This window comes from Trachemys scripta, chromosome 11 (assembly GCF_013100865.1).
Source record: "Trachemys scripta elegans isolate TJP31775 chromosome 11, CAS_Tse_1.0, whole genome shotgun sequence".
NCBI lineage: Eukaryota > Metazoa > Chordata > Testudines > Emydidae > Trachemys > Trachemys scripta.
This window is the reverse complement of record NC_048308.1, coordinates 27,251,961-27,265,886: the sequence shown is the minus strand read 5'-3', so window position 1 is coordinate 27,265,886 and position 13,926 is coordinate 27,251,961. Positions and strand designations below refer to the sequence as shown.

Genomic DNA, 13,926 nt, shown 5'->3' with positions numbered 1-13,926 from the left:
TCTTTAAACTGGGTAAAAGGACCAGAGTGGGGTAAAGAGACCCTAAAAGTGCCATATACAGCTGGGAAAGATGACCCCAGTGCCAATACTACAGAGATAGCTGTAAGGCTCCAAGGACCTCACCGCAAACCGCCGCATAGGGGGAATTTTGAGGGAGGGCTGGGGGGCAGGAGGCAGCACTTAATTTGTGCCAGGGCTGAGTCCCGGCACCTTTAGGCTTAGCAGTTCATAGCCCCTGGGCTTGCCGCATCGGTTATGAATGCAAAAAAATTGCTTGAGCCCCTACATCTCTTCCATTACAAGTTAAGCACTGGCAGAAGGTCTTTGCTGGGCAGGGGGAGCAGGGAGCGGTCTTTAGCACTCATCCGAATTGAGATTCTGGACAGCCATATGGCAGCCCAAGGAAACTGCTGTAATTTAGATAGTTCTTCAAAGCTTTCTAAATTATGTGCAGCCTCTTGCACCTAGAAAGTCCAGGATTAGGAGGATACAAAGGTGGCTACTTTAGCCACTACCCCTGGGCTGCGAGTTCTGTGCTGTGCTTCTTAGGGTATGTCTACACTTTGAGCTGAGTGGGTGAGATTCCCAGCTCGAGGTGACATACTTGTGCTAGCTCTAAATCGAGCTACCATGCTAAAAATACAGCAGGGCACTGCTGTGGCTACGAGTATGTGCCTAGGGTCTCGGAAGGGCATGTACTCAGGGGCTAGTTTATCCTGCAGCTCATGCTGCTGCAGCTCCTCTCTATTTTTCGCAAGCTAGTTCAGGCATGCCCCCACTTTGCCCCCTACACAGCTGAGTTGCAAGCGTAGACGAGGACAAAACACGTTCAGCACAGTTTCAGAAAGCCATCGTTTAAACTAGGTCTAGCATAAAATTATGAATAATTAAATATGTAGCAAAATAAAAAGAACTACACTGATCTACTACTATGTACATTTCATAGCTCACTTGGATTTTTCACTGTTTTTCTCCCATTCCATTTACCTTCATCATTCCTCCTGTCAAGCCGACATCAATCCGTGTTTATATTTTGAAAATATAAAATCTCACTCCTTAATTTTAACCTGCTGCTAAACTCAGAAGACTAGGAAAAAACCCACTGCGCAAGGTCTCTTCTAATCTAGGCTTCTCAAAAGGTGAGCTCTTTTGTTCATTTAGTTCTGAAGATTTAGTGACTAAAAGAAGAGCTAAGAGGTATTACAACAAATGCCTGTTGATGGTTTTAAATTTCTTTTTATTAAACACACCTCAGTGGGAGAAAGGCAGGCCTTTTTGCTATTGTACTGAATGTGTCAAACACAATACAACCACTGGATCTAAAGAAAGGAATTCAAAATAAGTGAGATGAATGATGAACCTTGAAATTCAAGCTTTTTTGTTTATTTGACTTATCTTTATAAGAGAAAAAGAGTGATTGATTATATATTCTTGCTCTTCCTACAAATGTGTTTGGCTAAGGGAGACATTTCCCATCTATTACCATAGAGAGGCAATATTACTAAATTTTAATGTTTAAAAAGAAAGCTTCTTTTGGTAAAGCTAACATATAGGAGTAGCAACTGTAAACTTGCATTAATCTCCAGTTCAGATTTTTTATTTCTTTTTCTTGTGTGTGAATGAGGGTATGATTAGATTATTATGAGCAGAGGCTCTATTTCTGAATTTCCACAGTAACAGAAGCCATTTCCATGGTAACATAATAAAAGAGTAGCCATGATGCCTATGGAGATGATTCCAGGCAGACAAACCACATGGCTGAGTCATTCTCTACCTGACCAGAAAAAATCAACTGATTTCAACTGAAATAACAAAAATCCTAGAGGTCAGCTATTGCAAAAGGGGAATGAAACAATGAAGGGGCTTTATCTAGTGTCTGATTTTGATAAGCATTAATAATGCATCTTCCTGTGTGACTCACTTATTGCCAGTCTTCCATTTAATCAACAATCTATCTGCAGGTACAGGTTTAATTGCCACCCCTCCCCCCAGCATCAAATGGTGGGGGAAACTTGATGGGGCTGGCAGTGAAAGGGAAACAGTCCCAGGAGTAAGGAAGAGACACATTTGCCAAGGGATAATAGGTAGCTCCTCCCCCGGGAGTCTCTGACACCCACTGGCCAGCTGAAGGAGACGGGTGCTGATTGGCCAGCATTTCCCAGGTTCCAGGATTTAGCGGTGCACAGGAGCCATGTGGAGCCCCTTTCAGCTCCATTCCAGCAGCCCACCCTACCCACCTGAACTAGGAATGGGAACCCAGCCTGACAGATGCTGCAGGGTCTAGCCTGTTTAGGGAGTCAGGAAGGAATTTTTCTCCCCCATAGGCCAATTGGCGGAGGACCGGGGAGCTTTTTGCCTTCTTTGCAGCACCTTCAAGCCACAGTGGGTTTAGTAGGAACACGCTTAGTACCCAGCTGAGTTACGAGAGTGGAGTTGTTTATTCGTCATGGCATGCAGCCAGTTTCCAGGGCAGCTAAGAGAATAAAATTAATGGTTTCCAAAGGTAAAAACCGTAGGATTTTGATGATGGGCCTTGGGGTCAACGTGACAGGGTGAGATCTTTTGGCCCTCGCAACCTGAGGTCCCCACCCTGCTGTACAATTTGTCTCCTTAACACGGGAGGAGGGTGCTAGGATTCAGAGAACTGAGCCTTGGGGGACAGTCTGGGGAGATCTACCTTGTGTTATGGGTTATATGGTACAGAGCCCTGTAACTCCTGCACTGGAACCAATTTAATACCTGATAAAAAAGAGGATGGGTGATGGGGAGGTAGCGCCCCTCCTCTGTTTTAAAGTTTAATACAAATTGTGGCCTGCCACTTAATTTCATACATGTGTCTGTCCTCATTTTGCTGCTGTGTCCATGTCAAGGCATATATGCTCTTTCCACTCAGACATCAGTAAAACAAAATCTATTGACTTTATTTAGAAACATTAGTATTTGTCCACTAGATCCTTTAAAGCACAGAGGCCAGTTTTAAAGTTGCAGTAAGTTGTACTGTACAATTTGTAGCTTTTTTAAAAAGGGGTTAGTAGTTAACTCATCAATGCACCATAATTGGTGGTTAGCAGTTATCAAATGCACAGGTATTACATCAAAGTATTATATCCTGGCAACATTGCTAAAATGTAGCATAGTGATTTCTTCACCCATAATACATCAAATAAATCTAACATATAGTACTATACATGGCTTTATAATCAACAGAGCTCATTTTCTTAAGACTTTAAATGTAACATTTTTTGTAAAAGAAATGTTAAAATATATGATCTTTTCTAATATTTTAGCCTTAAAGTCCCTTGAAATGCTTTTGAGATGTTACAATTACAAAATATTTTTAGCAAGATTTGTGAGCCATGAGATATTTGTCTTTGCCTCAAGCTGGGAAAGCTTGCATACTTTTTGTTCAGAAATCCTAATGAGCCTGGTATTATTTTTGACATCCTTTTCAATCTGAAATAGTTCTATTTCATAGCTACATTTTGTTAGCTATACAGTCCCTCTAGCACTTGCATTCTGTCCTATTTTTCCTCTTTCATTATGAACTCCCATTAATGATAATAGTAGTTATGTATGAGTACTGATGGATAACGGACCCCTATATTTAGGTCAAATATGAATGGTTCATGCTGAGTCAGCAAAAATAACACCAGAAATATAAGGTAACTCATTTGCATAAGCAAATATAGGGATTTGAAAGTGCAGTGGGTAAATTCACACTCTGCATGTGCATCCATTGTGCTTACTTGGAAATGTGATCCCTAGTGTGCATGCATGATGGACAAAAATAATCTGGAGATTTTAAGAATCCTTCAGTGGATTGTGACACCAGCCCAGGGAAGCTCAGAATCCACCATTGCCATTAAAGTAAAATATTAGAGCCCAATCCAGCAAATACAACTACCAGGCAAATCTTTGAGTGCCCTAAGTAGCCCCATGAATGCCAGTGGGGCCACTCAGAATGGTAAGCACTGTCGTGATAATTGGGCTTATGGATTTACCCTAATTGGGAGTTCAACTGTAAAAAGTCAGTGCTAGTTCACAAGCTGTAATGATAACCTACAACAACAAACATAGATGGGAAAAGGTATGAAATAGTCCAAACAAAAAGACTTACTGATATAACTCAAGGACTGTGTTAAGATCATGCTTAGTAAACCAGAAAAGTGTAGAACCAGAAATCAGTGAACCAAAACTGGTGTGTTACAAACTAGACCTAATTGGTGGACAAAATAATGAGGGGATGGGCTATTCTCCTTGTGGGTTCTTAAAGAAAGACTTTGGGAGAAAAATTGGCTACTGGAGCGAACTTCATCATCATGACTATTACCCTCTCACCTCCCCGCGCATCTCCTGGAACCCCAGGCCCTCATCATCCTGTTTGCCAGAGACTGGGAATGAGCGACAGGGGATGGGTCACTTGATGATTACCTGTTCTGTTTATTTCCTGTGGGGCATCTGGCATTGGCCACAGTAAGAAGACAGGATACTGGGCTAGATGGACCTTTGATCTGACCCAGGAGGGCCATTCTTATGGTCAATCATAGACATTCAGAAAGACCCTATTAACACATTTATTACATCCATACTAATGGCTTAGATGCAGCTGTCAGATTTGGAGGTTAAAAAGTCTCACCTATATTTTTTAAAGTGCAAGTGCACTTTTGCACACACAAATGGCCCAATGGGCAAGTGCAAGTGAAAATCCCTGACTTGCCTACCTCTAATGTGCACAGTGTATGCTCACTTTTGCATACACACATGTTAAAAAAATTATGACTATGAGGTCGTAAGCCATCCAAAGTCTCACCCATTTCCATAAAGGATATTTTTCCATAAGTAAAAAAATAAGTAAACATTCAGGACCAAATTTTCAAAGCTGGTGTCTACATTGCGTTTTATGGTCTTTGTTTGCTTACAAAGAAAAAATTATTCATTCAAGAGTTTGGCCAGAGCTGCAAATGGGGGTCTGTGTGTACAACATATACATATGCAAAGTTTGTTGCCACTATCTGAAAATTAGGCCTTTGGAGTATTGTTAAAATTCATAAGTGGCAGGAAGTTAAGTAGTACGTTTGGAACTCTGTCTTTAAATTTCATTATTTTGCTCAATAATTGCAACCATAGCTTTTGTTTTATTACCTCTGAATACAAGGCGATTCCACACACCTACATTTCTGCTGCAATACCAAAGCACAATTAGGTAAGTAAACTGTTTCAATGCTGCCAAAAGTGAAAGGTACATGGGACAATACATGTTTGTTGCCCTGTGTACATGAAGCATAATATTTAAATACCAACACTTAAAAATACCATCCTATTCTGCATCAGTAAAGAAGTAGCAGTGAAGTGTTGAAGGGAGAAATTTTAGCTTTGACTCCTTTTTAGCCTCAGCATTACCTTCAGTGAATTTAAAGCAGGCTGTTTATATATATTATTTAGATGATTGTTGTGCCTTAGTTTCCACACCCACAGATTAAAGAACATAATTCTTTAAGCAATTACTGTGTAGCTAATTATTTTTTTTTTACCTGATTTCCTCCCATGCCATGGCAGTTGAATATACCCACTTTTTCATTTTCCTTGCGGCCCATGTTATCCAAACATTGGTTGGTTTCAACATTTCTGATCTGAAGAAAACAAAGGTGAAAACAAGTGCAGGTAGTTAAAAGGAAGAGAAAAAGAAAAGAAACCAGAAGACACTGCAAAAAACATTAGGATTAAATTTGTAGACCTAGGCACTACAGATGCTCTTTGAAAAATATAATTCTAAACCTCACATATATGTGTGAAAATAAGATAACTGCATGAGCAACTACCCATCTGAATGTTCAGTTACATGAACCGAATGCACCAATGTTTTAACCTGCAACATGTATGTACGTTCCCAGCTTTGGGCAAAGAACATCTCCAAGCACGTGAAAAATATCACAAAGCAGCACACTGTGATTTAAATGATATGTTAATTGTATGTATAAAAATTCACTTCTCCCTCTATGTGAACGGACTGTTTTGCCTTAATTATCTAATAAAATATGACCTTTCCTGAAGAAAGTGATATAGGACAAAATTATTTGTCTTCAAAATTTGTCGTTTCTTAAGTGCAGCAGGGCTGATTCAACTCTCCATCTTTCCCAGGTAGATCCACTGAGTAACACACAGGTCCTGTGTGTGTTCCTTGCAGATAAGACCTTAAACACTTGAGGCCCCATCTGCTCTGCACAGACTTTAACAATCTTATGGCACTTTCATAAGCGTAATGGTTTGCCCTGATGCCCTTTGACTAAAAGTGGTTCTCTCTCCTCCACTGTAATACAATATACTGTGCAGTTGGTTGTCACCAGCATGTGTTGCCCATATTTTAACACAAGGCTCCAACTAAGCATTTCCCCTTACTCTGACAACCCTTCCATCCTCATGGGTGCACACAATTACAAAGGAGTGAGAAATTTGGAAATCTGTTTATTTTTCTCCATTTAAACAAAACCATTTGCTCAGAGCAATAAACATGGAATAATGCACTAGATGGGAAACTTCTCTTCAATGCACTTTAATAGCATATTTTATAGTTTGCTTCTGAAAACACAATGATGGATTGACTTTCAGTAGTGCTGAGCATACAGAGTTCCCACTAAAGTCAGTGGGAACTTAAGATGCTCAAACAGGGAATACTTTTAAAAATATAATTGCACAAGCTGGTGTATTCCCAAGGCAAAATATTTGCTCAAGAGTTCTGGTAAGACCTCCCTAGAAAAGATGATTTTATAGTATCTGGGTATCTGTCTAGGTCCTTATATTGTGTCCATCAACATGGTGCCTGTGTGGCTACTTCCCAGAAAAGTGGGTGAATTCAGAAACAATCTCCTCAACCCTTTCCTTCACTTTGCAGACAGAACTGAAACAAGTGACACTACAATCCCTTTTGAGGCCCCACCAGCACACCATGAGATACTGTCTGGCACCCCAAAGTTTCAGTGAAGCTGCATGTACAAAGTGTGTAAAGTGGTCATCATACACATAAGTTATTCTTTTATTGATTACCCTTCTTCAGAAGAAAGGGGCTTAGACCCTAAAGAATGTGTCTTACAAATAAAATTTTCCCCTGTCAGTAGGAGAGGGGGAATTTCCAACAGCAATACGCAAAGTAAAAATGCATCTTTAGCTCTCGTGCATCCTTTATGAAAAAAAATTGTGATACTGCACAATTCCAAAATACTTCAATGTCTTGATTAAACATTTATATTAAATACATCAGCTGCAATTACAAATACCACTTACTGAGGCCTAACTGGTACAGTATGTATGGGATAAATCAAGCTGGAATGTAATTAAATCAGAATTAAATCAGCGATACAAGTAAAATCAGATTATTTTAATATATTACACAATGTCAAGGAGGACTGGAAGGGGACGGTCTTTAGAACCTAACAACGTTGCTCCTTAATCAACTAAAGGAGGTCACTATTCACAAACACAAGGCTCTCATTCAAATGCTCAGTGGTGTTATTTTACAGCCCTCTCAGGCCTTACTGGTCTAGGGAAAAAGAGATTCTGACAGGAAATTCAACTAGGGAGTCTTACATGATGACAGGCTTATCACTAAGATATTTGAGATGATAAAGATATTTCTGTTTTTAAATTGCTTCCCTTCCCTCAACGGAAACCATCAGGGTGTTTGCTCTTAAACAGTTTATTTTAACACAGGCTTGTTTAAAACTCTGCTGTGCAAGCTAGATGTGTGGCTTTCTGGGGTATCTGAGGTCCATAAGGCTGGGTAATATGCCCACACATCAGCCTGATCTCTTTAGAGACAGGTTGGTCTGGTGTATATGGAAATGAGCCATCTCCTCTGCAGACAGGAACTATGGAGCTGCTTGGGGATTGAGTTCATTTATAAGTGAGTAGTGCTACTCCCAGTTCTAGCACTATCCTTCTTCATCACCTTCTCTTCTGCAGTCCACAGTCTGTAGCAGGCTCTACGTATGACTCAAATGAGGGGAAAGGGAAGGTTCCAGGACTAGGTTGTTCTATTATTAAAAAGCAGAAGCAGCTTCAGCTGCTGGGGACTACTCCTATCCTGAGCCAGGGACAATTGGACAAGCTGCTCTCCATATGTGGTGGGGGAGAACCCTATCTCACATGGTTGTTGGAGGATTCCTGTCCAAGCTTTATTTGCCTTTTCACAACAGCATCACATTATTCACTCATATTAAATGTGTGCTCCACTAGAACGTCTAGATCCCTTTCTGCAGTACTGCTGCCTAGACAGTTATTCCCCGTTTTATATTTGATTTTTCCTTCCTAAGCATAATACCTTGCATTGTCGTTATTGAATTTCCCTTTTGATTTCAGACCAATTCTTCAGTTCATCAAGACCATTTGAATTCTAATTCTGTCCTCCAAAGTGCTTGCAACCCCTCTCAGCTTGGTATCATCAGTAAATTCTATAAGTATGTTCTTGTAACACACAGCTGGGAATACTGACAGCTGTGTGCCCCTGTTACCCATCTGCCTGAGCAAGAGTGAGTTTTGCTGGTGATTAGACTGTGTGTCAGCTCCCTGCCACACCAGAATCCCTCAAGGGCTCTCCTGGCCCAAGCCTTGGCTAGCAGGTAACAATCTGTGAACTCCAGCCAGCAAATTCCTCAGATATGTTTCTCTGCAGTGCATAGCCCCTGCCATTGTGCAATCACAGAAGATTGTGAGTTCACTGTTCAGTACATCATCGCTTATTAATTTAACTGGGGTAAATATAGCCTTACCTTCAAACACAGGACTGAATTGGTTTATAGTAAAAGTATACAAAAGAACTCGGATTAAGTGATCCCAAAAGGGATCAAGGTAGAGATGTCACAAGCAAATAAAAGTGAAAACATGCATCCGAACGTCTAAAACTTAATCTAGCAAGGTATGGTCTTTGTTCAAGATGGTTTTTCTCACCTCCTTTCCAGCTTTTTACTGGCCAGCCTGGCCAGGACCTATCATAGAGATCAAATTGCTTGGTTTCTCTATCTCCCAAGGCAGAGGATAAATAAATAACTAATAAATTAATGGAGATATCCGATCTCCTAGAACTGGAAGGGACCTTGAAAGATCATCAAGTCCAGCCCCCTGCCTTCACTAGCAGGACCAAGTACTGATTTTTGCACCAGATCCCTAAGTGACCTCCTCAAAGATTGAACTCACAACCCTGGGTTTAGCAGGCCAATCTCAAACCACTGAGATATCCCTCCCCCCAAAAAGATAAAGATAGTCTCTCTCGCTCCCCACCCTCCTTATATCCCCACAGGGATGTTTTTGTCTTATAAGTCAGGAAGGGCCCCAGGGGATTCAGTCTCCTGTGCATCTCTCTGGGGTGAAGAAGCCCAGTTAATTCTCTGCATCTCAAGTTCAGGATCAGGATAGGCCCTGCTGGTTTAGCTCAATGGCTTTGTTTACTGCTTATTGAGGTAAAACCACATTCCTTTGTCTAGGACAGACCTGCTTATCACTTTTACCTAGACTAGGTTGTCTGGCCTTAAATGTGTTAGTAACATCATACAAAGAGAGTTCATAACTCACATATAATGTTTATAACACTGTTATAATGTTAACACTCATCTAAATAGCCTCTAACCTGTTCTTTCTGTGTTTTGGCCTGGGACTCTTCCCCCTTGTTGTTATTAATTGTGTTAAGCATCTGATCACCATTAACATTTTTAGTGAAGACTGAAACCAAAAAGGCATTCAACACATCAGCTTTCTGTTTCATCCATTATTTGCTCTCCTTCCCCATTAAGTAATAGACATATACTGTCCTGTCTCTCTCTCAATTCTGCTCTTTTCAAATTTCCAGTATTATTATCTATAGGTGCAAAAATCCACCTTTGCTGCCCAGCTGGCAGCCAACAGCTGAAATTGACAAGCAAGAGTTTTAGTTCACAGATGCTGCTTGAGTTTTTGTTCTCGTTTCCATAGAAACCAAGCTGTATTGATGAAAATAAGGTGTTTTAAAATGACTATTTTATAATTTTCACATACCCAGGTTTGCCATTCTGACATTCTCTTCCATAACCTTATTATTTCATGCTTAAGTACGTTCTCTCTAACATCATGTTTCTTACTTTTTAAATAGTTAGACTAAAAACCCTACTGTGGATTTTACTTTGCATAGCAATTCCAAATTCTTATGTTGAGGTTACTTTGCTGAATGTAAGAAAAACACAAGTCCCTTTGATCGCTGTTCTACCAGTAGTTATATTTTTGTGCAAGTATTTAGAGCTTTTAAAAGTCAGCTCAGATAAAACATAAAAGAAAATTTTAAATAGTAGGTTATCTGACGTTTAAAGAGGTCTCTGCACTTCGTTGCATTAAAACCTGTTGTTTGTTAGGAATGTTTGTGATACTCAGCTGTAAGCTACACCACCAGATGACAGAGCATAAATGAACAAACCAATTTGTCAAAAATGACCTCAGTTATATTGCTCTATCCATAATCACATAAATGCTACTGGAAAGCATTTTCTCCAACTAATGGCACATTATTTTCATGTTAAAAGTATTAGTCACAAGCATTATTTTTCCCCAACATGCTATGCAGTTAAAAAGAGAAACCTTTAGATATGAACATTTATGAAGAGACAGCCCCTTATGAAGCATGCAAAAGAAAAGCAGTATGTTTAAAATAAAAAGATCAGGTGTGGGGAACATTTCAAAGCATTTAATTGAGAACACTTCAGAAACTCTAGCTCATTAGCAATGCCCCCATATGCACATTTTTTTTTTTTTTTTACTTAACCAAAAGAAATAATTCATACCTCACCAAGTGAATAATAGCGTCTTGGAATCTGGGAGTCTGGATAGATGTTTTCTAGGTACCATGAAAAGGGTTTACACTTCAGATTTTCTCTCAGTGCTTTTCTGACTGACACATCACCATAATCCACTTTGACAACACCTGGAATTTTTCAGAGAAATACATAATCAATGTATAGTATTCTTTACTGCTACACAAAAATGTCACTGATCATTTTATTTTCTAATTCCTATAATTATAGCTTGACAAGATACAATTGCATGTAGCAGCTGTTACAACACTGATTTTTTGCTGCCATCTACTTTAAGAAATTAAAGGCTAACAAAAACAATATTTGTATTATTTATAATTTTCTAATATGGAAAATATAACCATACAAGTGTCTTTGTTCCCATGTTGGATAGTTAATGACATATGGTATGAAATATTATTTATTTAGTAGTTCAGAATCAACGTTAAATTTGAACTGACCAAAATAACTGAGATCCATATCAATTTATCCAGCTTCATTTTATATAAAAAGATTTCAAAGCAGATAATTTTAAGTTCTATGATTCACACTGTTTTCTTTTGCTCTAGTTTACCAGTGTTTCTATGTGCTTTGATTTTCTAAGAAAGAAAGAAAAAAATAGCCATCTAATATTTAAGCACAGTTTTAAAAGGCATCTTGCAGGTGTGTTCAAATTTAACAAATTGTTTTGAGAAAAATAAAATAATCCTTCTTCCTCTCAAGTTATCAAAACCCTCAAAAATTAGTTCATTGGCTTTAAAAAGTTGACCAACTGTCATAAAGCACCCACTGTCTTATTACAAATATGGAAGTAACAGTGCTGCCTTTTTCAATCAATTTTGTTATGTCTACGGGAGAAAATCCTGCCTTTCTTTCCCTCTACTCTATGGGTTCATGCTGCCCATGAGAACTAATGCTCCACATCTGCCACATAACCACCAGCACAAGCTGGTGCAGATGGTTTATAACAACAGCAAATTACTACCCCTTGGAACAAGAGAAACAAGGAGGAGATTGTACCTTAAAGAGGTGTCCCAGAGGCACAATACCTCCTGGTGCTACTGTGGCATGGTGCAGTTTAAACATTACCCCTTACTCACGAATGAGCCTAAAGGCACAGTCAAGTGCTAATATCTGTTCATTAAAATAAATACAATCACTATACAATCCGCTTTTCTACAGTCTATATATGCGCAGAAAGTCATGTTCTCAGAAATCTAATTTGCATCTTATTTTCATTTTTCTGGTATGGGACTGGACACTGCTCTTATCATTCCCAGAAGTTATAACACAATTTATCCCACAACCATTGAAATCACTTCCTTGACTTTCCTACTTCTTAAAATTTTACACTTATGTTTGCAATCTAAATCTGGTTGTCATTATTCACTCTCCCCTCTCCGTTTGAGTTTAACTGTTTCTAAAGGACTTTTCTGGAAAGAAAAGAATGGACCAATATACTGACATGTTCTCTGGAGAATATACAGGTCCCAATATCTTCTCTCTGTTACATCTATGTAAATCCAAAGTAATTCAATTACTACAGGATAAGGTGAAATCAATAAGATGAAATTCAATAAAGATAAGTGCAATGTACTATACTTAGGAAGGAAAAAAAATCAAATGCACAAACACAAAATGGGGAATAACTGGCTAGGCAGCGGTACTGCAGAGAAACATCTAGGGCTTATAATGGATCACAAATTGAATATGAGCAAATATTGTGATGCTATTGCAAAAAAGGTAAATGTCAATATAGGGTAGTATTAACAGGCTCGTCATATGTAAGAGATGGGAGACAATTGTTCCACTCTACTTGGCACTGGTGAGACCTCAGCAGAGAACTGTGTCCAGTTTTGGATGGCACAGTTTAAGAAAGATGTGGACAAACAGAGTACAAGAGGACAGCAACAAAAATAAGAGGTTAGAAAACATGACCTATGAGGAAAGACCAAAAAAAATATTCATATTTAGTCTAGAGAACAGAAGGCTGAGGGGGAACATGATACAGTCTTCCAATATGTAAAAGGTTCTTATAAAGAGGATTGTGATCAATTGGCCTCTATGTCCACAGAGCGTAGAAGTAGTAGAAATTGGCTTAGTTGGCAGTAAGGGAGATTTAGGTAGATATTAGAGGGAAAAAAACCCTCTCTCTCTCTCCATAAGGATAGGTAATCTCTGGAACATGTTATGTAGGGAGGTTGTGGAGTCCCCATGATTGGGGTTTTTTAAGATCGGTTAGACAAATGGTCAGGGATGGTCTAGGTATACTTAATCTTGCCTTAGCATTGGGAGATGGACTAGATAACTTCTTGGGGTCCCTTCTAGCTCTGCATTTTTATGACTCTAAGATCAATGTAATTATGCAATGCAACTGACAGCAGAATTTGTTCCACTGCTGCTAAAGAGCTATACTGTTTCCTGTTTCTCCCAGCTTTAGAATGGTTGATAGCCATTTTTTTTTTTAAAGAGTTTCATGAGATAATGGACTTTAAATTCACAACATTCTAATTACCTTTCTATCTCCCCTTTGATTTTGACATGTCTTTAGTGCTTGTTATCTTGAGAGCTGTTAAGCACAGAATCAATGGTGTAGACCATACAAAAGCTTGCAACCCCAGCTTTCAAATGGTATAAAACATTGCTCTCTATTTCTAGCAGTTAAATTAACTGCTAGAAATAAAGAGCAATGGCTGCCAAAAGCATGCTGTAATCATGCACAAACTACCTTTCCACTTGCCAAAAACTGTAGGGTGCCTTTCTGTGCAGGAGCTTTAGTTCCAAACTTGATAAAGCACAAGGAGATGGGGTTGACAGGCAAGTCTCTTTGTATTTGGAAAAAGAGAATGGGTCCTCGGTCTGGGGGTAATTAGCAGAAGATAAATAAAGGCTATAATCCACTACAAGATACATTTGCCTCTCAGTCACATTCTAGATCAGGTTTTCCTAAGATAGAGATGTCTTGAGGCTGCAGTGGAAAATATTTGCAATAGAGCTCTGGCTTAAAAGAGTTTAGTTGTTCAAAAAAAGTTTTGGATAATTCTTAAAAGGAAGACAAATTGTATAAACCCAGAAAAATGAACACTGACAATATATTAGCCATCTCATTTTTTTATCTTTT

At 39.0% G+C, this 13,926-nt stretch overlaps 1 protein-coding gene across 2 annotated transcripts in view; it reads right to left on the bottom strand.

Annotated features, from left to right (window-relative positions):
* Positions 1 to 13,926, bottom strand: part of GALNT13 (polypeptide N-acetylgalactosaminyltransferase 13) — a 342,638-nt gene that overhangs the window by 56,113 nt on the left and 272,599 nt on the right. For both annotated transcript variants that reach the window (XM_034785889.1, XM_034785888.1), the window contains 2 exons: positions 10,797 to 10,936; positions 5,532 to 5,630 (listed from right to left, as the gene is read on the bottom strand). In XM_034785889.1, the coding sequence (XP_034641780.1) occupies positions 5,532 to 5,630; positions 10,797 to 10,936 (239 nt within the window). The remainder of the gene's footprint in view (positions 1 to 5,531; positions 5,631 to 10,796; positions 10,937 to 13,926) is intronic.